Source organism: Pan paniscus, chromosome 17, assembly GCF_029289425.2.
Source record: "Pan paniscus chromosome 17, NHGRI_mPanPan1-v2.0_pri, whole genome shotgun sequence".
Lineage (NCBI taxonomy): Eukaryota > Metazoa > Chordata > Mammalia > Primates > Hominidae > Pan > Pan paniscus.
In genome coordinates, this window is record NC_073266.2 from 48,761,773 (window position 1) to 48,788,843 (window position 27,071).

The window sequence follows — 27,071 nt, forward strand, 5'->3', positions numbered from 1 at the left end:
ATTATGCTAAGTGAATTAATTCAGGAACAGAAAACCAAATACTACATGTTCTCACTTACAAGTGAGAGCTAAGCATTGGTACTAATAGACATAAAGATAGCAACAATAGACACTGAGACTACTAGAGTAGGGAGGGAGGCAAAGGGCAAGAGTTGAAAAACTAACTATTGGGCCTGGCACGGTGGCTCACCTGTAATCCCAGCACTTTGAGGAGCCAAGGCAGGCAGATCACAAGGTCAGGAGTTCAAGACCGGCCTGGCCAACATAGTGAAACCCCGTCTCTACCAAAAATACAAAAATTAGCTGGGCATGGTGGCGGGCATCTGTAATACCAGCTACTCTGGAGGTTGAGGCAGGAGAATCGCTTGAACCTGGGAGGCAGAGATTGCAGTGAGCCGAAATTGAGCCACTGCACTCCAGCCTAGGCAATACAGCGAGACTCCGTCTCCAAAAACAAAAAAAAACAACTAACTATTGAGTACTATGCTCAGACCTGGGTGATGGAATCAATCACACCCCAAACCTTAGCATCACACAATGTACCCATGTAACAACATGTACCCTCTAAGTCTAAAATTAAAGTTGAAATTATTTTTAAAAAATAAAATACAAATTTAAAAATTACAATGAGGTACCACTATGTGCTTATTAGAATGGCTAAAATTAAAAAGTCTGCCATACCAAGTGCTGGTGGGAAAGCAAAATGATACCTCAAGTTTGGAAAGCAGTTTGGCAGTTTCTTAAAATGTTAAACATGCATCTACACCATGACCCAGACATTCTACTCCCAGATATTTACCCAAGAGAAATGAATGTCTATAAATCTGTACAAAGATGTGTACACAAATTTTTATAGCAACTCTATTTCAGATAGCCCCAAATGATAACAATGCAAATGTTCATCAACAGATGAACAAAGTTTAAACAATTGTACTATACTTATACAGTTAAATACTACTCAGCAATTTAAAAAAAGAATGAACTATTGATGCACAAAACTCTGAGTATGAATCGCAAAATAATTGTGCTGAGTGACAAATGTCAAACAAAAAATGAACACACTGTGTAGCCCCATATATAAAAAATAAACTATACTTTAATAAATATATAACATAACATATAATTCCATAAAAAGTAAATTAATCTCTAGTGATAGAAAACATATTAGTGTTGCCTGGGAATATGGTAGCTGGGTAGGGTGGGAAGGAAGAATTATAAAGTTGCATGGGGAAACTTTTAGGGATAATGGATATGTCCATTATCTTGGTTGTGATGAACATGGATGGAAAATTCCTAAACAAAATAGTCACAGACTGAATCCAGGAATATACCAAAAGTACTAGTGACCAAATCTGAATTTGTTACCAACAATGGACGATTAGGTTAACATTAGAAAATCAATCCATGTAATATACACAGTAATAGATTGAGAAGAAAACATATAATCTTCCCAATATATATGACATGTTTGCTAAAATCCAGCATGTTCTTATGATTAAACATTCCTAGCAAATTATGAGCAGGAGATTTTCTTAACCTTATACACAATTTCTATAAAATCAATGAAACAAATATTATACCTGATAGTGGAATATTAAAAGTTTTCTCTTTGAAATAAAGAAATAACAATGATGTTCACTATCACGGCTTCATTTAACATGGCATTGATGGTTCAAAAAGTAGGAGGGAAAGGTTATAGGGACTGGAAGAAAAAGAAAACTATCATTATTGTCAGATTAAAAGATCGTGTAGTCAAAACTCCAAAAGAATCTTTGGATATATCATTCCAATTTTAAATATGTATTTAACAAAATTACTGAACACAAAAATCAAAAGGCTGAAATCAATTGTATTTCTATCTGCAAGAAAATGTAATTAAAGAAATATAACATTTATACTAGCATCAAAGGAATCTCAAGTACCAAACAATAAGTATTTTAAATGCCTCTGTAAGACCTTGACAGTGAAACATAATTAAACTGTATTAAATAAACTTTAAAAAAGAGATATGTTCTCTGTTTATGTATTCTAATACTTGAGCCAAAATTGAAATTTGATTCTTTCCAATTTACTTAAACATATTTTGCAATCCTAATCAAAATCCTAGTTCACCTGTGAAATAGATAGCTGATTTTAAAATGTACAGGAAATACAATTGTCCAAGAATAGCCAAAACACTCGAATGGAGCAAAGTGGGAGAACTTTCTCCATCAGATATTAAGATTTACTACAAAACTATGCAATTAAAATGAAATTAGCAATGACATAAGAATAGACAAGTAAGTAAAAGGAAAAAAGAGTATGCAGTTTAAAAAGATACACACTTTTATGAACACTTATTTTTATTTAAATTTTTAATATTTTATTATTGTTATTCGTATATTACTTATTTTATGCACAAATTTTGACTTATTATAGCCGGTATTGTAAGCAGTGCAAAAAAACACACTGTTTTCAATTAATGTGCTAGAACATTAAGGTATCCATACAAAAACAAAGATGAAATTGACCCTATACCATTTACAAAAATCATCTCCAGGTAATTTAGAGATGTAAACGTGTAAGGCAATATATTATAGGTACATAAAAAGCTTTCTTAAACAAGACATAAGAGCATTAACTATAAAAGAAAGAATTTATAAATGAGGACTGAAAATAAGGGTTTCTAGTCACGATAAGAACTCATTAAAAAATTTAAAAGATGAACCACAGAATGAGTTCAAAATATTTGTAATGCATGTAACCAACAAATAATACATAGATATGCATAACTTAGAGCACTAAAAATTATTTTTAGCAAAGAGAACAATGCAGTTTAAAAAGGGGGAAACGCTTTAATATGCAAATATTAAATGTTTATATTAATATTTAATATTAATAACATTAACTAAATAATTTAATATTACTATTAACAATTAATACTAATAACAAAGAAAAATGCAAATGGCCAATAGACATATGCAAAGATGCCCAACACAGCAATAATCAGAGAAATGCAAACGAGATATAATACTCATCCTACAAATTGGCTAAAATTTAAAAGTCTAATAATGCTTTTGATATTGGTGTTGGTGAGTAAAGAAAACTCTCCTTAAACTGCTGATGGGAGCTCAGTTGGTATTCTCTAGCAGGTTAAAAAATGTTAACTTATGACCCAGAAATTCCACACCTTAATACAACCTAGGGAATTCATGTACATTTGCTGACATAAAGGAGACATGAGGAAGGAAGCAGAGATGATGTGATTGCTGGAAGGAGGACATAAGCCAAAGAATGAAAGCAGCCTCCACAAGCAGGAAATAGCAGGGAAATACATCTATTCCTAAGAACCTCTAGCAGGAACTAACCTTGCCCAAGATTCATTGTGGACTTCAGACCTCCAGAACAGTAAGATAATAAATTTGTGTTGTTTTAAGTCACTAAGTTTGTGACAACTTATTACAACAACAAACTAATACAGAAAGCAGAATTGTTTATAAAAACCTATCCTATGCAAAAACATAATCATTATCAATTGCAAAAAAAATCAAAACAAATTCAAAAATATGCAAATTAAGTGAATTGTGACACGTATGACAGAGGCTGGTTTCTCTCATATACAAAAGTACATGAAAGAACTAGTATTAAAGACATCAGCAGCCCAGTGGAAAACCAGGAAAAAGGAAATAAATATTGCAAATAAAAAGAAATATAAATGGCCAGTATCTCTCCCCGGCCCCTGGCCCATCCCATGAAGAGATGCTAATCTTATTCACACTAGAAAAATGTTTTTGACTGGGTGCCATGGCTCACGCCTGTAATCCCAGCACTTTGGGAGGCAGAGGCAGGCAGATCACTTGAAGTCAGGAGTTCAAGACCAGCCTGACCAACATGGTGAAACCACGTCTTTACTAAAAATACAAAAAATTAGCCAGATGTGGTGGCGGGCACCTGTAATCCCAGCTACTCAAGAGGCTGAGGCAGAATCGCTTGAACCCAGGAGGTGGAGGTTGCAGTGAGCTGAGATTGTGCCACTGCACTCTAGCCTGAGTGACAGAGGGAGACTCTGTCTCAAAAAAAGAAAAAAGAAAAATGTTCTTTTTTACCTGGTGCCATTTCTCTCTGGGCCACCCATAGGGCCACGTGATTACCCTGATTCAATAATTCTTCAACTTCAGCCTGCCTCCCCAGAATTACCTAAAGAGCATGTTAAGAATGAATAATTCTAGATCTCATCCCCAAAGCTTCTGATTCACTAAATTTGGGGCCAGGAAATCTGCATTTTCTACATAATGGCCTAAGAAATATATTTCAAAAAATACTGCCTACCTTTTGACCTTCCTATTGCTGGATTTCTTCCTCAGACATCCTGAGCTGACCAGATTCCATAGTCGAGGTTGCCAGATATGTAACTAGCAGCATCAAAGTTAACCATGTACATGATACAACTTTGTCATAAGAGTACATGATACAACTTTGTCATAAGAGGGACACTGCCAGTGTCACTGAAGAAACCAGAGTGACATCTAAATAATTATCACACTGTAGAATGGTTGCCACTGTAGTCATCGGGAGGCAGGAGGCAAACTAAGATGATATTTCCTAGATAAGTATGTAGCAAGTATGCAATAAGTATGTAAGTAATACGCTTTATTTAATATACAGCTAGAAGCCACGCTCTTCTGTCTCCACTTATTTGGAATACATTCTATACCTGTGAATTCACAGAGATAATCAACAAGGCATCTCTGTCAGGATGTAAGCATGATTTTAGGGTGTAAACTAACATCATCTTTATGGAAATAACATAACTCTTTACGAAACTGATGTTTAATCTCTATGATTTCTAACACCCATTAAATAACCTGGTTGGCCGGCCCCTTGTTGCCATACATAAGTTGCCTTTAATGAGGGGACAGGATGTTTATCTTCAGTGTGGTAGGTGAACAGACATGTGTTCACAGCAATGACTCTAGGTCAAAATCCTGACAAGCCTTGTTTACCTTTTGTCCCCGCCTCCCCAGGCCCAGGCAGATGAAAACCTTTTGCTTGCGTCAGCTCTAGAAACAACTTGTGCTGCATTTGACCAACATACTTTAGGACCATAAATATTTTTTAAATTTCCTTCCCCCTAACTCTTGCTTTCAAGAAATAGAATTGTCCTTGGATACTTGCATAATATCCAGTAGTAACCCTAGACTAGAAAAATTTGATGGAAAAGTTTGCCCTAATGTCATTTCCACAATATCTTTGTCTGTATAAATTACATTTCTGTTTTTCAAAGAGGACTTGTATTGGCATGTATTGAATTCCTTGCCTTTTGTGGCATTGATTTGAAAAGTACAGGTGTTAAAGCTCTCACTGTGTTCTACACAGATGTGATGTGGAGAATAAAGGTGTCTTGCTACTTTATACAATATTATAGAAGCATAAGTACAATAATTAAATATCAGTAGCATCCCTAAAAGCCAATGTATGGTTTCATCTGAGCAAATGAAATGTCACTGGTTTGACATCAAAAATAAATACTATAAAAAACTTGCTAAAAATTCTGCTCATAGAACCAACAGTTCAGTAAACTCTAAAGTATGGGAAAGTCTTTTAAATCTAATAGTGTTTAACCATCCACTATTTTGCCTTCACATACGTAGCTAATAATGAAAAGTGGCTTGGTATTTATATAAACTGACTATGAATGAGGAGATGGAACTCTTGCCTATCTTTGACCCTAATAAACCATACAGCCTCCCTAGACTATCACTATCACATGGGTAGGAGAGAGGCAAGATAGGAGAGATTGGATTATATGATCTCTGTGGTATCTTTAAGCATTCATGTTTTATGCTCTGTTTCTACAATGACTGATACTCTTCAAGAGAAACAGAAGTAGCTACTCTTTATCTACACAAGCTCAGAACCATAACCAAGTTTTGTCTTTGGGAATTCCACTGTAAAATCATCCCCTGTTGGAAACAGTAGCTCACACCTGTAATCTCAGTACTTTAGGAGACCAAGGCAGGAGGATCACTTAAGCCCACGAGTTTGAGACCAGCCTGGACAATATAGCAGGACCTTGTCTCTACAGAATATTTTTAAAATTAACCAAGTGTGGTGACATGCACCTGTAAACCCAAGTACTTGAGAGGCTGAGGTGGGAGGATCACTTGAACTCAGGAGGCAGAGGTTGCCGTGAGCTGCACTCAGACCACTACTGCACTCCAGCCTGAGAAACAGAGCAAGACTCTGTCTCCAAAAAAAAATTTAAAGCAAAAGATCATTCCCACAAATCTCCAAGGAGTAAACAGAAATGAAATGATGGGGCTTCAGGTAGTTCCTCCTTAGTTACTGAAGAATCTTTTAAATATGTTCATAATTATAATCTGGATTCAAATTCTGGATACCATTGAAATCAGGAGTTTCAAATGGAGAAAGCTAGAGGTACCCACATAAATGATCTAGTACCTATTTCTATTGCTTCCTGTTTCTTTTCTTTAAAACTCATCCTATAAATAGCATTCAAGTAGATAGAAAATCTTATTAGAAGAAAATATAAGAAAAATCTTATATGTAGAAGAAATCATCTATAGTGTAAACAAAAGATAGAAACCTTTGTGAAATATCTCCTTCAAACACAACAATAGAGAAGAATGTTGTTTTTCCCTTGTAAAAAGCAATGTCACATAAAGACCTGGAGTTGTTTCATTAATTCTCTTAGGCAAATTAAATTATCTAATTCAACATGACATGAAATAATGCAAAAGTAAATTACTTTATCTGGCTTCCAAAAATACTAAAACTACTTTTCTCAAGAAACTAAGCGATACTTAGAATACATTCTATTACCAGGGTCAACCTTGTTTCTGAATTACAGTGATGGGATAGTGAAGACAGGAGGCAGTCTCCCTTTGAAATTCTCCAACCAACATGTATTATCTATCAATCAGAGAACAGTTAACTGCATTTTCTTTCAAGTTTATTGATGTTGCTGCCAGCCTGCAATGTTTGCATCAGGACACTCTATACCCTGTTTCAAACCCATACTAACAAAGGAAAAGGGAGACATGAAAAAGGGAAATAATATTCAAAAATATCCAGATCCCACTCTGGGCTTTTTTTCATTAAATTCTCACGTTTCCAACTTCAGTTTCTCCTTAATAAATATTTGTGGTGGTGTAAAATGTGTTCCTCACCCACATTATGTACTTTTTATCAGTGGTAATACTATGAGAAGTGAGAATGTTGTATTGTAGTTACTTTAAAATGATTTTGTAAATATCATATTGTAGAGGTTTGACTGAATAATCAAGAAAGAAAATGCCAAAGTATAGAAACAAACATACTGGTACTAGTTAAATCAGAGTTCCTTCATCTTAACTTTGTTATTTCAGAAAATCTTTAAAATTGAGAGTGCAGTTCAACCACAAGACATTTTAAAGAGAGAAGCAGGACTCAACTGAATTGAAATGAGCGTCATTATTCTATCTTTCTTCCTATACCATACTTGAGTCCTGATGACTTTCAACAATGGCCTCTGCTAAAAGTATCATTCCTTGAAGTGGGTTCTGCAGTGGACATGTGTGTGTATGTGTTGTCAGTATATGTAATTTTGCTTTTACAATGTTGGCAGTAAGAAGAAGCCTTCTAATTTTATTCAGCATGATGATAGGCCCTAGCATTTTAATTATTTTTTATGTTGTGAGTAATTTATTATTCACTGGCTATCTTCCCTGTAAATCTTGTCCTCGCTCTGTAAGGTTTTTCTTTGGTGTCCAACAAAGGGTTTCATTGCAATAAGAATCAAGGTGTGTCTAAATTCTTACCCAGAGCCCAAACAATGCCAGTCTTCCAGACCAGCCTGGGAGTTTGGGGTGGGGAAACAGTCATTATAGAATATCTTCATCTCTCTTCCCAGAGATCACCACAGTTATCACCCATGCCCTCCTAAAAGGGTGTCTCGAAGCATATCTTGCTGTAGAGCAGAATTCGGAACTGAGAAGACGAGGGCTCAAATTGAATCTCACAGGATTTGCGTGCAAGAGAAACCCAAAGGAATGGATTGGCTCTTCTTCAGAAACATTTGCCTTTTGATCATTCTAATGGTAAGTAGAATTTAAAGAGGTGGGAAGGAAATGCAGCCTCAAGGTCTTGTCTCTGTCAACTGTCGGGCTTTCTACATGGGATTTATTCCATTTTTAATCTCCTTCCTGCAAAGAGAGTTCTAGAAGTCCAGCCTCTGTTAATTTCAAACAACTCTCTCCGCCTTGAGGAACAAAATGCCATAGAGAAGCGGGGTGAGAATCTGGCTGAATTAAATTTATATGCCCTCAGAGACATAATCTACTTCACTTTGAGTGTTAGGACTATTCTAAAATTTTAAATTGGAAATAAAATTCATATTCTATGATCATATAAATAAATCAGATAGATTGCTGTGAAAACTGCCCGTGCAAATGGGTTCTAAATTTGAAGGGAAGTTAATCAAACCCATTTCTTTTCAATAGTTATTTCCCTATGAGTTTCTTTCAAAGTGGAGGAATGATAGCCATGTTGAAATTACATTGCAACTAATGATGAAATATTAAAGTCATGAGAATTTTTTCCAGTCAGATATTGCTAAAGAAAAATGAAGCCCAGCCATCAAGACAAAACTTTTCTGGAATTATGAATGCATTCCTACAGACCAGCAAAGAAATATTTAAATGACTTATTTCTTTACAGTAAACATGGCATCTTGGATATTATATTTCTTTCCTCTAACCTTTGGGTGCCCAAGGTGTGACATGATTTCCAGACAGGCAGCATGCATAGCAAATATCCTACCCTAGAAAGAGATAATTCCAACTTCAAAGAAGAACACAGTTCCAGTTGGCCAATCAACAAACTATTGCCAATTCTGGGAAGATAAGAGGACAGGATTATTAGGAATTGTACAAATTTTTCAAAGTAAATTGAGACAAATGCATTATAGTTGGCCACACTTCAATCTCCCAGGAGTATCCACGTTAGCGCTACAACCTAAGCTTAGAAAGTGATTCCCATCCTATTCTTAGGCAAGTGGCAATTATACCAGACTCCTCTGAACATCAGTTGTAAGAGACAGAGAGTAGCTAGGGCTGGGAGAGATGGGAGCACGTCATTGTCCAGGAGGCACAGTGAGAGCTACTCTTCTGGAATTCACATTTCTAAACTTCAAGAGCAGTGCGGGAGCCGAACACTGCCAAAGGGCACACAACCCCAAGCTCAAAAGGGAACGTGAGAACAGTGGTAGAATATTGCATCCTCTGAGTTTAGGAGACAGATTGTTAAACAATACCATTTTTGAAAAATATTTTTAAACTTAAAAACATAAGACGAAGGGCAATATTCTGTTACAATGATCATTATTTATTTACTAAATAAAATAAATGTTACTAAAAGAAGAGGCAAGAATCGGACTTGGTCTTCAATTGAAATAGTAAGTTATTAGGATATACCTCTTGTTACTCTTCCACCGAGTATATTCATGCTTTGACTCAGATAAACTTTTGGTTTTCTGTAAGGAAAATTGTATGTGTCAAGATTTTAGAGGCCACTTCTGAGCACTAAATCTTGCCTCCCATTGCCTTCTGCACAGGCATGTTTTATGATAATATTATTTAATTGAAGAGTTGATTCTTCTCCTTGATCTTGAAAGAGTATTATATTTCAGACTCTCAGGATCTTTTTTTGGTAGTATTTATTTATTTTCCTTGGTAATACTAGCGTTTTTAATACTTAATTCCTCCTACTCCTCATTGATATTGAAGTCTTTGTGTTTGACATTTCATGGTAATTGTGAAAAAGTTCTTTAAGTACTTTTTTCTTTATGCATGTCTAATAGATCCCTTACCATATCAATTAATAATGTCTGGAATTGGGAGGTAGAGACTTCTAGCATATTTCAAAATTGAAACAAATACAAGAATTGTTTAAGGAGAATCAATGTGATGTTATAGATATTATAGGAAAGTAGACATGCCTACTTCTCTTTAATTTCCTGAACTTGAACTCTGCCCCTTCTTCATTAACTAAATCAAAGACTCTCTGGGGCATCATTGCAGCTTACACTAATGAGGGTGTGGCAGCCTCTCAGAGACTCACAGGTACTTTGTGTCAGCTACATCTCAACCGCAAAGAGTACTTTAAACAAAGTTCTGACTGGCTAACCAGCAAAAGGTACTCAAAACTCTAGATTACAATAGGACACTGATTTTATCACGAGTCATGTGGCATTTTCTTCCTAAGGATGCTTATCATGTTCTTCTATAAAACAGACAGGGGTGGTGAGGGACATTCAACAGTGAACCGAGATTCAGAAGTCCCGGGTTTGAATTACAGCTCCTCTTCAAAGTGGCTGTGTAACTTTGGCAAAAGCACCCAACTTCTCAGGGCTTCCTTTGACCTCATGTGAGAATGTATGGTTAGACATGATGTTATTAAGTTGCTTCCACTGTAGAAACTGCAATTCTAAAATTATCTCCACTGAATACTTACATAGTAGAAGTTCATTTCTGGCTCATAAATAGTTTTCATAAATTTGGCTGGAGAATCTGAGGATTTCGGTAATTCTATGGATTGTATAAATTTTATAAGGAAGGAATCACTTACGGCAGGACAGTTATTAGCTGGAAGAGGCCTATATTATATCAAGTGGATAAGGTCATAAAAGACAACCATTTATCAGATAAGAATTTTTCTCTATGTGTGATGACCATTCATGCTACATATAAGATGTAAGCACTTCCATTAAATAGTCTAATTCTTGGAAGTTAAAAAGGTAGGTGGCTAAATATAGCTGTTATCTCATTGCAAGTTGAGAGCAGGCATCAAAATTTGAAAACATATTTAAAATTAACTTAGCCACTTATCAATTTAGTTCTCACGTGCACTCAAATATGTTATTCTGAAACGTGGAACAGAAATTTGTTTCTATTTACTTGTCAGGCAAATTTCCAGAAATATGACAGAGAAAAACACCTTATCCTATTTGGCTTGATATTTGTACTAAACAGAATACCCTAGATTGCTTTAAATGATTGGTTTCAGTACTGCTTATTACAGAAAGAATGTACTCATCACCGCAAAGGTTACATCGAAGCAAATCTCACCTCTACGATTGTTTTGTTGATATAAGTGGCTAAGGAATTACTAAATGTATTTTAAATCAGTGAATAAGTTTATATTTTTTGCCTTCAAATTCCTGCAGAGTCCATGGGGAGAACCTCATATAAAAAAAGCTTTATATCCCAAGAGATATCTAGTATTACCATGACCTATAACTTAGTATAGTTTTCTCAAGAATATCTACCTATTGACTTGTAGGATAAAAATCCTGCCCTAAAAAGATTTCATGGCCCTTGGGATTCTATGACCCTTTTCCTTTTTGAAAGATACTTTTTTTGTTGGGGACAGAGCTTCTGGATCCTGAGTACGTAGTCTGACTCTTTTCTAGTTCTTAATTATCCAGGAAGGAGTTCCGTATAGAGCAATGAAACCGTTGTTTAAGCTGCAGTAATGTTTCCTTCCCTTCCCCAAGTGGGAGCACAGTTGGAATTCCTCACTCATGGAAAGCAGCTCTGACTACAGGGTGTGTGACAACAGTGCCTGGAGGGAAACCTTCAGACATAACTTGCATGAGAAATGTTTGCCCTTCTTTTCTACGCAGAAAATTACATGGCTTACAAACTAAGATGCCATTATTGATACACCTTCCATTATAAGCAAAAGTGGTATAATTAGGCTTGAACTTGGCAACTCTACCATAGACCTGGTAGGATGGTAACTGCTTTACTCAATTATTATTATAAGCATTATTCAGGAAAGAACTGCTTATTAATAAGTTGGTCCTACATATGTGGATGACTTCAAAACTGACTACTTACTTCAAAATGGTAAGTCATAGAGATGAAACAGTAGCCTTGTTCTGTAGCTACTACTTTAAATACACTCAGAATGTAAGAGAATAATATCTATTCCAGTATTGCAAGAAGCATATATTATATGCTTAGAGTCTACATATCTTATATAAAATCATCATGTTCTCTCTAGAAGTAAGGATTAAAAGAGAAAACAAGACCCAGAAAAATTTCTACAGTTTTCTAAAAGTTAGATGACAATAGAGTGTGGTGTATCCTGTTATTCCTCTCTGGAATATATACATTATTACAGGTCAAAACTTGTCTTGCACATAGAGAACAGTGTCTGTCACATGCTTTGTCAATGAAAATGTTTCAATGAATGAATGGATTTAGTTTCTAACTTATCTTTCTTACCAAGTCACTTAATCATATATTTCCCACCCACATGTTGATGAGCAACTTTAACATGGTCAGTGAGCTTTAAAAAGAGCTGGAGTGTTTCATATTGAGACGAGGTATTGGTTCTCTGAAGCTGCCAGCCACTACATTGCCATTCCAACACCTGACACTAACAAAACATTTCACAGTTAACAAAACCATTTGAAGAGATCACAAAAGTCTCGAAAGGTAAATTTTGCAAATTAAAAAAAAAATGTTCATGGGATAAATTAGTCAGACAGCTCACAACTGGGACAGTCAGGATGTGAGCCCAAAACTCTTCAACTCTGCCAGCATTGACTCTCTTCTCCCTTTGGACAAATGACCAACCCTATACATTCTTCCTTTACATTGCCTAATTCATCCCAGTATCTTTTTTTATTTTCCTGCTTCCCTCCTGTTTTAACATGTCACTCTTTCTAGGCCTGTGTCTTACTCTTCATTTCTTTCTCAGAAATTAGCAGAGACATAAATTTTAGTTTCCTTTTTTTTCTTTTTTGAGTTGGAGTCTTGCAATGTTGCCCAGGTTGGAGTGCAATGGTGTGATCTCAGCTCACTGCAACGTCCCCCTCCAAGGTTCAAGCAATTCTCCTGCCTCAGCCTCCCTGGTAGCTTGGGATTACAGGCACCCGCCACCACACCCAGCTAATTTTTTTTTTTTTTTTTTGTATTTTTAGTAGAGATGGGGTTTCACTATGTTGGCTAGGCTGGTCTCAAACTCCTAACCTCGTGATCTGCCCATATCAGCCTCCCAAAGTGCTGGGATTACAGGCATAAGCCACCACGCCCAGCCAAATATTAGTATCTTAAGCATTTTTATATTTCCAGTAAAAGTCCTGTTCAAGTTTTTGCCATTAATGCAACCTATCAAAAGGACATCCAAAAATAAAGGCAGACAGGAAACCGTCATCAACCAGGCCCACAGAGACTGTAATACATTTAGGATACCACACATCTCTCCAGGTTATGTTTGCTCCCTCAACAGCACATGCCTCCAACTCCCTTTTCTAGTACTCTACCATCGTGATAACTGGCTCAGCCATTTCTATTCGGTGTGTGTGTCTTTTACTCAGGGCCTCAGGTCAAGCCACATCAATGGATGATGCTTGGCCCACATATTGCTCTGAAAATGTGACTTTTGGGCTGGTCCAAAGGTAGTGAGTTATCTCAACTGATTGCTCACAGCCACTTGCAGGTCAAGCTCCTTGTTCTATTCTTTCCCCCCTGTCTCACTACTGCACTTGACTAGTCTTAAAAAAGAAAAATTTTTAAAAAGGCTTTTGTAGGCAAGGAATTTCCACCATTACCTAGGAGTCCATGACTACTTTTCACGGTCTAACTGAGGTTCATACAGTTATGTTGTGCACTTTAGGAGGCTGATGTCATTCCATGCTTCTTCCAAAACACTCATTAACAGGTGTTTCCTAGAAAGTGAGGGCTCCTGATGGGGCTTATGATTTCATAGGGCCTGGGAGTAATACCTGGCAAGTTCCTTCCGGGAGACCTGTACATAAAGTGACAGGATTTGGAGGGTTTGGCTTCTGTTACCCTCATCCTTAGAGCCAGCTGAGTAGGGAGCAGAAATACCACAAATGTACTATGGAAGCCTCCATCAGCACAGCATAGGTTCTGCTAGATGAAAACCCTGGGTCCTAGTATTCCACTTCCCTGGCCTGAAAATAATGAAAAATAAAAAATTCAGGGACAGCAAAAGGATGAAAAGGGGCTTATACTCAAACATTCTCAGAGTTACTTCAGTTGAGCTGGGCTCTGTAGAAAGGATAAGACCAAGGTAAAATGAACTCAAAACTCCTCATCCGTTTAAACTACAGACAAGTCTGCTTGATGTGGCTACTTTCAAGTCCTTAAAAATGATTGGCTAGTACTTTTAGATGTCACGGGGCACTATGAATGCGCCCTTGAAAGCACAGAAGAAAACGCTTCTTTCTTTCTTCCTTCGTCTTTACAAATGTACTGAGCATTTGCTGTGCCTATCACTTCCACCTTGGTCATTCTATTTGGATCAGAGTCTGAAACAGGGAGAAGCCAGGGGATTTGTCCAAAGCCACACTACTCAGTTCTTGTGCCTGCCTGTCTCAAGAAATTTGTAATAAATCACATTGTTTTTATAAAGCCAAATTATAATTTAAGGCTACATATCCACTATGGACTGTAAATCAATGACTTCCAAATGTACACTTGATATCGGCTTAATTGTTCCTATAAGAGTCTTCAAATTGGGACACGTATTTTGCTGAATACATATTCCTTTAAAACTCTAGTTTTAAAACTCTAGCTTTATTCTAGTATATTCCTTTAAAACTCTAGATTAAAACTAGAGTTTTTTATCTAGTTTTAAAACTCTAGTTTTATTCTAGCATATTCCTTTAAAACTCAAGTTTAAAATACTAGAGTTTTAAAACTAGAGTTTTAAAGGAATCATTTTCCAGATCCCCAGCTTCTAGTCTTTCCTCAAGTCAATCTACCTCAGCGTGCACCTGAACTTGAGGTATCAAGCTGGTTCTTCTCTCCCAAATCCCCCTTAAAAAGTCACACCTTTCAGCCATGGCAAACATTCTGTTGCAGTCTAATAGATTGTGAAATTATCTGGGGCACTAAACTAAGGAATAATGGAAAATATTGACGTCAGTATTGAGAAAGAGAGTTAATTTCAAGGCACTTAACAAATCCTTTTGCAAGTCCTGCTTTTCAATTATTTGTTTTCAACAAAATTAAAAGAGGACCTAAAGGAGTTGTCAACTTATACATCATTAAAAATCATTTTGATGATAAATTGCCTTATAGATTTAGGTCATGTAATTCAGAATAAGTTTTAAGAATTTAATGACTCTGCTACCAGAAAAAAAATTCCAATGTCATCTATTAATATGAACAAGTTTTCCCAGTACTTACAACTGAAAGACAAAACCAGACAAAACAGAATTGGTTCTGAAGCTTGTTTAATTCTAATAATAAGTAATATTTATTTAAGAACTAATTTTTTTAAAATTTCATCCCTGTGTTTGCAATGCATTTCCAATAAATTTTTACTTTTCATATTTAATTATATTGCATTGAAATTTCAATATTTGCATTTTGTTTGCTCAATTGTGATGCTAAGTATAATTGTAAAACTAATCTAATTCAGAGAAAAAATGTTTGTTTACACTTAGAGCCTCACAATGATAGAAATTCCAATAAAATAAAATTTCTATTCATATGTATATTTTCATTACAGACAAGTATGCTAGGCTGCTCAATAAAAACCTTAAAATACATTAAAATATGTGTGAAGCTTGAAAATATATTCCAGTAGGATGAACCTATGGAAGGGATAATTCATCAATAGAAATGTGGTATAAGAGTTCAAGGAGTAATAGGAGTAAAATAAATTCCAACTGACAAAGAACTTATTCATCTATTTTTCTAATGGATGAAACTGAGCATCAGGGCAACAGCATGTAGATTCTTGCATCTCCCACAGCTCCTCATACGTTCCCTTACCTTCCAGCAAAAATATTATTGACCATTTCTGGAACATCCGCTGACTTAGAGCCTTTACAACTGTGTTCTTGTTTCACCCTGGGTGAAATGCTCTTCCTCATCAATTCCTCTTATCAAACTAGCTTCATTCTGCAGAGCCCTTTCAAATCCCTGCTCTCCTAGGAAGTCCTCTTGAAATTCACTTGGATAACTTGAGTTTCCTTCTCTATCCTCCATCGAACCCACTGAGGTATCCTAACCTGCTGTAGATTTATGTGTTTGTCTTCCCTAAAATGTAAATACTTTGGAGGGCAAAAAGTCTATTATTCATTTGTGTTAGCCATGTTTATTTCACATCATCGACAAAATGTATATTTAAAAATGAATTAATAAAAGAATATTGTCAATGTTTTTATGACATGGCTTCCTCTAAATTATGCAAATTTATGCTAATGTGGTATCTTCTATCAAAACAGGTGGTGATGGAAGTAAACAGTGAATTTATTGTTGAGGTAATGTAAAATAAAATTATTTTCTCAATTTAAAATTAAAACAAAAACTGAATTTTGTAATGTGTTGTATATAAAAATCAGAATATTTGAAATTGTAATTATCCAGGTAAAAGTTAAGAGAAAGAACTAGTGAACTGAAATAGCGATGGTAAAATCCATGCTCCCAAATCTCTATGCATTTAGGGCATGTGTTTGCAACAGCTTAGTGTCTTAGTAACTTCTGTTTATCAAACTATATGAGTAGTTTATTTATGTTTTCCAATCCACAGCAAAGCAAAAGCAGCAAAGTGACACTTTAGAGTGGGAAGAGATTGTTTAGACACATTAGACAGAAAGACAATTAATGGTTCATCAATGAGAAAAAGGACAAACATTCAAATTGTATAATCCCAACTAAATAGAAAACATATAATCTAGTGCCATTTAGAGTAGAACTCAGGAAATAGAGCTGCTGTCCTCTATCTCTGGCAGAGCTTTATTTTATTATAATAGTTAAATTTTCCTTATGATCCCCTCAAATCATTGGAAAAAATAAAGTTTTCTCATCTTTTTGGTGAAATAGGGAATAGGTGGTACATTTCAGTAAGTTGTATCAAAATGGAGAAATAATGTAAATACTCTGGTTGTAATATATGCTTCATTCAGTGGAACACCTCCTTCCCCCAAAGTGGTAATTAAATGAAGCTTAGCCTAAGTAAACTTATAATCACCTGTGTTTCAGGGGGTACATTAGGACTTACAAAAATAAATACGTGCATATATATAGTTTATGCATGTATACAAATATGCTTGCACATGTAGTGACATTTCTAATCTCATTAATAGTATGAAATTCTTAAGTATACATCAATAGCAGCAACTTAAGGCTACGAAAGAAAAACCATATAGCAAGCACAGATACAAATGACAGCATTGCAAAGCCTTATAGGTGTCCATGGGATTATTGGAGGAATCATCAATTCCTCCAATATTAATAATATGTTTCTAATTCTGCAAAAATATACTTGGGTGCTTAGCCACAGTGGTGTCCTTATCAACAGAAGAGAAAAATTCTCTTCTATCTTTTAGGTGAGCACGACTCACCAGCACAACTTTTATGTTATATGGGATGTGTATACACGGAACAATGATAATCTTTAAACTCTGCAGACTGTAAATTCTGGTGAAAGCTCAATGAAGGGTGAGATAGGCAAGGCTCCTATATGGTGAAGATAGATTGAGAAAAGGAAAACTGCACAACTTATACAGTATGGCACATCATGAGCTCCTCAAGTAGCTAATTAAATTTATTTCACTAGAATCAAATAATTGGAACCAAGATGATTCCAAAAGAAGTGGCAGCCAGGGGTAACCAAGCTCTATGTATCCAGAGTTGTGAATTCGTGAAAACATTCTGTTCTTCAAATTCAATATCACTGTTTCTTCTAAATGCACCTTACAATATTAAATAAATGTCCTTTCTAAGTAAAATTGTTCTCACACTGTAAGACATCTGAACCATTTTTGCTTAAGGTGAAGGAATTTGACATTGAAAATGGCACTACAAAATGGCAAACAGTCAGAAGACAAAAGCGGGAGTGGATCAAGTTTGCCGCAGCCTGTCGAGAAGGAGAGGACAACTCGAAGAGGAACCCCATTGCCAAAGTAAGTGATGAAGCAATCTGATGACAAATGCTTTTGCAGAGCAGGGAAGCTTTCAAATATCTCCAAGATTTGCAGGCTTCACTGCTCTACAGTTATTTAAGAAGACAGAATGTGGTCATTTGCTCCAGTTGCTGAGCCACTGATTTGAATATCATGTGCAGGGAGGCTGACGTGGGGCAGGCAGTCAATGGCAAGTGATTCTAGAAGAAAGGGCTGGATCTCCAGCACAACTGGGCTTTGTTTATCCATTTGTGTACTGCTCATTATTGCCTGTCAATGTCATAGGAAACGTATTCACATAGTGACAGTCTGAAGCCTGGCCCTCCAGAAAGTCAAGCCAAGTTTACTGCACTAGATGAATTAACTCCAAGAAAGTAAGGATAGTATCAAAAGTTCCCACCAGATCTCTACATCCAGAAAATAAGAGAGTCTTATAAGACTTTCACAAATAATGCCTACTGAAAAGGAAGGAGAGTTAAAGAATGCGTAATAAATTGATCCAGGAAGGATGGGATCCACATTAATAGCTTCATTCACTCTTTCTGGACATCTTGATCCTGAACAGTAAAGTGATCTGCAGAATTCCCTCCTTCTAGCTTTATATTAAAAACATAGTAAGCATCAGCAGTGGTGTTACAGATACAACCTCAGCTCAAGAAAACAGATGTATTCTCTCTCAGATGTTTTCAAATTGGAGGGACGCTTTTAAATTATTATTTCCATTCAACTCAGTAATTGCTTTATGTTATTCCACTTATATTGCATATTCTTTTCTTTTTCTCTGCATTTTGGGAGGTTCTTGAGTTTTCTTCTATGTAAAAAGGGCCTTTGGATTACAGTTAAGCTAACCAAAGTTCTATTTCCAGCAGTCTTTATTTGACTGTGAATGTGTGGGTAAAAAATCTTACTATTTTACTGAATGCTCTTATCGTTAGTATACAGGTGAGATTTCAAAATTGTTTCAGTTTAAATTTATCAGCAATAGGTAATAAAGCTACTAAAGCAAAATCTATGTGGCAGAATATTTGCCATAAAATCTATTTGGCAGAAAAGTGATGCAGTATGTTTACATTTGTAAAATTATTACAAATATCTCTAACCATTATAGTTTTCTGATATTCTCAATTTATCTACCATTTTGACTAAATCTCAGACTCCAGCTTAGGTAGGATACTTATTAATATGACACAAGTTATTTTTAAAAAATAGTAAAGGTTGTAATTTCTTTTGTGAAGCTATTTCTGCGTATGCTAAAAAATCAGAGAATTGAACAATGTGTTATTAACAACAAACCTAGCACCAAGTGTGTATGTTATACACATTACCTCATGTAATTCCCACAACAAATCTGTGTGATATTATCCCCACTGTAAGCTGATCTGGGCAAAGTTAAGTAAATTTTCCAAGGTCACACAGGACTAAGTCATGGTGCCAGGTTTCAATCCAAAGCCCATTTGGTTAAGAAACCCACTCCCTTCTTATTCCACTACACTCTTAAGCATTATCTGCTCTAAACTGGATCACAATCCTAGCTATTTTTCTTATAGATTCGATCAGACTGCGAATCGAACCAGAAGATTACATACCGAATTTCTGGGGTAGGGATTGATCGACCACCATATGGAGTATTCACCATTAATCCTCGCACTGGGGAAATTAACATCACTTCAGTGGTAGACAGAGAAATAACTCCACTTTTCTTGGTAAGTCATAGCTATATGTTTTGATTTGTTCATATTAGTTTTCTTCCCTTTTTCAAAAAATATTATCTTAAGATAATGGATTACTTTTGATAAAACATGGTAGACTGAACCCAAATAGAAGACTTGAAGGAACGGAAAGAGTGTGAAAATAAAAGTTTATAGTTCAGGATTCTCTGGTATGTTGCATGTACATGTAGTCAAGTGTCCTGATCATATTTAAATTATTTGACTGTACTACAGTCTGAATTCACTGGAAAAAATTGTTTCTTTGCCTATTTTCTGATATATTTTCAAGCATGTTACTAAAATTCCTTTGGTGGAAAAAGATGGCTTTTTTCCAATTTTCCACAGATCTATTGCCGGGCTCTGAATTCACGGGGTGAAGATTTAGAAAGGCCTCTTGAGCTTAGAGTCAAAGTTATGGACATAAATGATAACGCTCCAGTCTTTTCGCAAAGTGTATACACAGCCAGTATTGAAGAAAATAGTGATGCCAGTAAGTAGAATGACATTCCTTCTCTACGTCACAGCATATCTACTTCTCTTGGTCAAAAGCTTTAGAAGACTGACATACAGGAAATGTAAAGGACAGAAAAAGCCATACTTGAATTTTGAATAAACCCCACATATTTTAATTTATAACTCAGCTAGAAAAAGAAATCATGTCTAAAATGATAAAATAAAATATCTTCTTACTTGCGGAAGGTCCCTACAGGGATTTAGCAGGTGCTTAGCACCTTGCTTAAAGATTGCTACTGGGCTCATGAAGAACTAAATCCAAGCGAGCAAACTGAGGAATAAACCAGGAATGTTTAAGAAGGCTCTGTTCTGGTCTCTTACTCAAAATGTTTGGCTGGCCCACACCAGGTAGAGCGTGATGGTGGAAGCACGTGCAATTGTACCCATCAGATCAATCACTAAGGGTAATCATTGATCTTCACAGACTACATAGCAAACTACATTCTATTCTCTCATTTTCTTTCATTTCTTTCCATTCCACTTAATTCCATTTCCAGTTCTAATACCCTCTGTCTTTCCTTTATATTAGTTCTCCTGAACTTCTTTCCTTCCTACTCTTATGCTTTTCTTATACGGCTACTTTCCTATCTCTCCTCTCCCTTTGCTTTCTGACCTTGATTTTACATACAGCACATGAATATCAGTTTGTTCCCCAAACCCCTGATGTCCCTTTCCCTTTCAAATCTATGCCTGCCCATATACCTCTAAACAAATTTGGGGGGAAATAATAGGAAAAATAAATTTCAGGAAAAAAGGCAGATAAACACAAAAATTTTTTTTGAACTAGGATAGTCCTCCCATAGAGAGGCAAAGAGATTTTGCCTAGGAGAGCCAACACAAAGAGAGACTCCGAAGTCCATCTTTGCTTCCTCATCAACACACCTCAAAACAACACTGGTGAAGGAAGAGAAGGTGAAACCCACAACCAAGTCTCCCTGCCTAGGAAGCAAAAGAACATCAGGGACCTGACAATTCTGAAAAATCTGTCCTGTAGATTGACATCTTTGGGGATTTGCCTAAGATACCTGATCTTTCTACCTATGAGTAATTAGGAACTTCTTATATTGCTATGGACAAGTCTTCTTTTCAATAATTATAAATTTGTGACTGTTTGGTAAAATGCTATCTTCCAATGCAACCAAGAGTAATTATCTGCTTTCTGGAAAAGTGGCAATTAAGAATATAGGTGTTCAATACATAATTATAATGTTGCATTTAATTAAACTATAATCTTCCTTAATTAAGCATTTTTAAATGATTTCACAAGACCATGGCAAAAAATAAAACAGATAAAAATCTGTTTATTCAGCTATATGATAAAGAATCTATTGAACTTCTTTTTCGTACTTTAAAGAGAACTATGTTTAGCCACTAATTTAGCATTTAATCATTTAAGGAGTGCAAGTACTTTTAAAACAGTAAAGGGTTTTATAAAGCAAACCACATTTTTTTTAATCACTGGTAGAGCTGAAAGTTATGGTACTATATTCCCATGGAAAACTCAAACAGAGAGAATTCAGGAGAAGGCCAACCACTCTGTTTTCTTATGCCTAGTGATTTGCTGAATTTATTCTAAGAGTCCCAACCATTCTCCACCTCCATTTCTATTTCTAGATACATTGGTAGTAAAGTTATGTGCCACCGATGCAGATGAAGAAAATCATCTGAATTCTAAAATTGCCTACAAGATCGTCTCTCAGGAGCCATCAGGTGCACCCATGTTCATTCTGAATAGGTACACTGGAGAAGTCTGCACCATGTCCAGTTTCTTGGACAGAGAGGTAAAGCCTTCTGTGAATGAACAAGAAATAAAAAATGCAATTTTGAAAAGACAAAGATAAAATGATCCATGTGTACCCTTACTCCAATATAAAGGAGGGAAGGAAAATAATCCATTTTTAATAAAAATTAAAAGCTCAATTATATAAATTTCATTGGATATGTAAATAAAAGAGTAGAGAAATAATGGCATTGAATGCATTGGATTCTATTCAAGACAAAACCTAAGTCTTACGTTCTTTTTCATCTTGATTAAGCAACACAGTATGTACAACCTGGTTGTGAGAGGCTCAGATCGGGATGGAGCTGCAGATGGACTGTCTTCTGAATGTGACTGTAGAATCAAGGTTTTAGACGTCAACGATAATTTCCCCACCTTAGAGAAAACTTCAGTAAGTTTGTATTCTTATCTTCCTTTTTCCATAAGTGTCAATAATCAATTTGCTTTCATGCTGGCTCATGAGCCTGGTTCTGTCCTATGTGTGGACATACTCAACTTTGTTATAGAAACTTTGGAATTTCTTATGTATACTAATATACCTTCAAATTGTATGTTTGTCTTTGACTCACTACTCCAAACAAGCCTTCTCTGTGAAAGCAACGAACTATCTATTCTGTATACTCTATTCACAGAAACACAGAAATCTGTTGATCTAACTCTGGGAATAACATAGCAACATTAATGTTTTTGTATATGCCTCATGATTTGCTGAATGAATTCTACTAGAGTCCCAGACAGTCTCAACTTCCATTTTCATCTCTAAGCATAAAGAAGCATAAAATCCAAACTAGCAGGGCCAAATCTGGCTTGCTGTCTGTTTCGGTTTAAAAAAAAAACAAAAAAACAAAACAAAAAACGTGTTGTTGGAGAGCATAGCTGTCCTCACGCCTTTACATATTGTCTATGGGGGCTTTGTGCTGCAACAGCAGAGGTGAGGGGTTGCAACACCAATTCTCTGGCCCACAATATCTAATATATTTACTATTCAGCCCTTTACAGAAAAAAATCTGGTCTTCTATCTAAAAGAAAAGAATAAAGAAAATTAACAATAAGCAAAAATAAATAAATAAATAGAAGAGAAAGGAACAAAGTGCTAATTTGACCTTGATTTTACATACAGCACATGAATGTCAGTTTTATTATCTTATAATCATTTTATTATTATTCTCCTGATTGGACTATGGGCATTTAATAATGGTGCAAAAATCATCGACATAGTTTGTTGTTAGTATTTTAAATAATAATAATGTGTTTTAAGTACGTTTCTTCTTTTGAAAATTCATTGACTACAAAATTGATCCTTGCATTTTAGTACTCAGCCAGTATTGAAGAGAATTGTTTAAGTTCGGAACTGATACGATTACAAGCAATTGATCTTGATGAAGAAGGCACTGATAATTGGTTGGCTCAATATTTAATTCTCTCTGGAAATGATGGGAATTGGTTCGATATTCAAACAGACCCACAAACCAATGAAGGCATTTTGAAAGTTGTCAAGGTACAGTATAAGGATCTGCAATATTTTCTTCCAAAATATTTTATTCCAAAGAGGTTTTAAATGACCTTAGAGACAGAATCTGCCTTCAAAAAAAGTACTTCATAACTTTGAATATTGTTTATATCAAGGGTCCTAAGTAACTGCTATGTCAGTCTGAGTCTCCTAGCTAGCAACACAAAACTTATTACCAAGAAAAATATGAAGACTGTTTTGTTCTGACAGTGTCCAATATCTAGTTGTGAAGATAAGGTAAGCATCCCCAAATTAGATGATATATGGGAGTTCACAGTGCAATAAATAATACAGATGTCATGATATAAAACATAATTAATTGCCAAGGGAGTGGAATATGAAATAATGAAAGAGATAAGAAATGGTGAGATCCTTCTGAGCTAGATTTGTCTGAAAAGATTTCATGCAGGAAATAAGCTTAAGCAAGATGTTATAGCTAAGATTGCTAATGTGGGTAATAAAATAAACAAACACCGAGTGAGAAAACATGAAGCATGTTCAGGGCATGGTGAGCAACCCCGTGGGGCTGTAGTGGGGCATCAAGTAGGGAAGTAATCAGAAGTCAGATCAGAGAAGTGAAGCTGGAATCGATCTGCTGGGAACCTTGCATACTGAAATACCGGCTTTGATTTTTTTCTATAGATTAATTTTTCTTTAGTTACTTGCTTTTAATTCACAGACAATGATAAAACTGAAAAATTTATAATTAGAAACAAATAAAACCACAAACCAATAAGATTCAGATTAACATTACTGTAATGAGGGAAATTGTTATTTTTTAACAAAGGAAATTGCTGCTAACAACATAAACAACACTTATAGCCAGGAAAATATATATTAAGACATATATGTACACACATATTTTTAGCTTACTACACAGTGTGATTGTGGAATTTACAGTGTGATTATTCAGTTCTGTTACTATTTTTCTCTATTCAAGCACATAAGGCTGTTTTTGTGTTACCATAAAGTAATAGCTGAGACTGGGTAATTTATAAAGAAAAGAGGTTCAGTTGAATCACCATTTTGCAGGCCATACAGGAAGCAAAGTGCCAACACGTCCTTCCAGTGAGGGCCTCAGGAATCTTACAATCATTGTGGAAGGCAAAGGGGGAGCCAGTGCATCACATGACAAGGGCAGTAGCAGAAGAGAGAAGGGGGAGGTCCTAGACTCCTGTAAACAACCAGATCTTGCAAAAACTCATTTATCACCAAGGCTATGGTGCTAAACCATTCGTGAGGGATCTGCCGGATCACCCCTCACCAGGCCCCACCTCCAACTTTGCGAATCACATTTAAAGATGAGATTTGTGGGTGACAGACATCCAAACCATATCATCAAGTTACTGTGAAGTTTTTTCAGATAGCGTATTAGGAAGCCATTTAGCCTTCTGGAAGCAAACATATCGTTTATTCATTGGGTCTTTCGCTTTTCTTTCTCAAGTATCTGAGCAATTTTAGTATTACTACTTTACCACCAAAGCACAACCATACACACTGAAATCATATGGTATATTAACTTAAGAGCTGGCCACCAAAATTATGAAAAATATTTATATATAAGATTGTCATCCAAATGAATACACACAATTTTATAATTTCTTAAGTGAACACAAGGACTCAAAGAGTACATCATGGACTTTCTGTTTGGAAAACATTGCTTTGGGCCAGAGGTCAGCAAACTATGATCCAGAGGTCCTCACCTGTCCCCTGTTTCATAAATAGTTTTATTGGAATACAACCACATACATTCATTTACGTATTTTCTGTGGCTGTTTCCACACTCAAGTGGCTGATATGAATACTTGAGATAGAAACTCTGTATGATATGACCCCTAAAACCTAGAACATTTACTATCTGGCCCTTAACCAAAAGTTTTTCAATTCCTACTTATAGACCAAGGAAAGCTTTGGGATATTTTCTAAAATAACAATAACACCGGCCTGGCAAAGTGGCTCACGTCTGTAATCCCAGCACTTTGGGAGGCCAAGGCGGGCAGATCACCTGAGGTCGGGAGTTTGAGACCAGCCTGACCAACATGGAGAAACCCCATCTCTACTAAAAATACAAAATTAGCCAGGTGTGATGACACATGCCTGTAATCCCAGCTACTCGGGAGGCTGAGGCAGGAGAATCGCTTGAACCCGGGAGGCGGAGGTTGCAGTGAGCTGAGATTGTGCCATTGCACTCCAGCCTCGGCAACAAGAGTGAAACTTAACAACATGAGTTCAACTCTGAAAAGACCACAGTTATAAAAATTATTATGATATTAATTAAGTTCTGAGGTACTAAGCATCTGATCTAAGGCAATGGCAGTAAAAATGGAAAAAAAAAAAGGAATGGGTATAGGAGACATTGCCAAATACAATACAAAGAGGAATAGAGGAACAAGAGGTCACCTCCCACCATATCAAATTCTGAATATTTAGTCAAGTTTTTCTTCCAGGGATCAGAATTTGTTAAACCTTGCATCCTGGTTAAAAATCAAGAGCTAGACATAACATGCAATTCTTACCTATGTTCTTACCATCTTAGTGACTAACTTTGTATATTATCTCATAATATGTAACTGTTCTTCGCTTTTGTTCTGTCTCCCAACCTACTAAAATAACAGAAGAATTTTGTGCATAAAGAACCTGATCTAAATATCTTTCTACCCCCAGCACCTGGTCCAGTGTCCAAAAGATAGTAGAGACTCACAAAATTTGAGAACAGTATTGATGATACTATTTACCTGAAACTAATGGCATAGATATCATCCAAACAGAAGTCACTGGACTTGATTGCATCATTCGTAACTTCTGCATACAATTATAAATATGAAAAAAATTAACAATGCAGGCAATGTACTATCTGACTTATGTAACGTGCCTTCTGTGATAACAACTTTTTTAAAGATATACTTAATTGCTAAAAAAAAAAAAAAGCTATTGAAATATCAATTTCATGAAAAATTTGTCAAGGTAATTTGGATGCTGTATATACAAAGCCCTATCTATTTTTTTCTGAATGATAACTTTCCAAATCTCTTAAAAAGAGTAAGAAAAAATGTGCTTAAAAATACCAAAGTAATAGAGAAAGGCTAATTAAAATGAAATTTTAAACCTTGATGTTTGTGTTACTACCTAGCCAAAAGAACTATTTTAGAGAACGTACGCGTAATTTTCCCATGTTTGACATTTTCAACAGCTGGTGGTCAGCCTCTCATTCCAGATACATTTGGAATGAGGTTACTAATGTCCTCTTACACCTTCTCCATTTTCATTCAGGATACCCCTTAACCTTGAGGAAACTGGACTTTTGACTAAGCTTTATATAACCCTTCTCTTAGTCTGAGGAAATTACAAAGACTCAATTCAAAGGATTTAAGGTGGCTCGTGCCTGTAATCCCAGCACTTTGGGAGGCCAAGGCGGGAGGGTCACTTGAGTCCAGGAGTTCGAGACCAGCCTGGACAACGGGGTGAAACCAAGTCTCTACCGAAAGATGGGTGTGGGGCGGTCACCTGTAATTCCAGTTACTTGGGAGGGCTGAGGCATGAAAATCACTTGAACGCGGACCGGGGAATTCAGAAGAAAAATAAGGATTTATTGAGAATTGCTATGTGTTAAGGACATGAAGGCAAATA

The 27,071-nt window shown here is 35.9% G+C and overlaps 1 protein-coding gene across 2 annotated transcripts in view; it reads left to right on the top strand.

Moving 5' to 3' along the window:
- Positions 1-7,895: 7,895 nt before the first annotated feature.
- DSG4 (desmoglein 4) overlaps positions 7,896-27,071 on the top strand; it is a 38,140-nt gene continuing 18,964 nt past the window's right edge. For both annotated transcript variants that reach the window (XM_003830257.5, XM_003830258.4), the window contains exons 1-8: positions 7,896-8,078; positions 16,253-16,288; positions 17,801-17,932; positions 19,480-19,635; positions 19,987-20,131; positions 21,769-21,935; positions 22,191-22,325; positions 23,247-23,432. In XM_003830257.5, the coding sequence (XP_003830305.1) occupies positions 8,031-8,078; positions 16,253-16,288; positions 17,801-17,932; positions 19,480-19,635; positions 19,987-20,131; positions 21,769-21,935; positions 22,191-22,325; positions 23,247-23,432 (1,005 nt within the window). In that variant the 5' untranslated portion in view covers positions 7,896-8,030. The remainder of the gene's footprint in view (positions 8,079-16,252; positions 16,289-17,800; positions 17,933-19,479; positions 19,636-19,986; positions 20,132-21,768; positions 21,936-22,190; positions 22,326-23,246; positions 23,433-27,071) is intronic.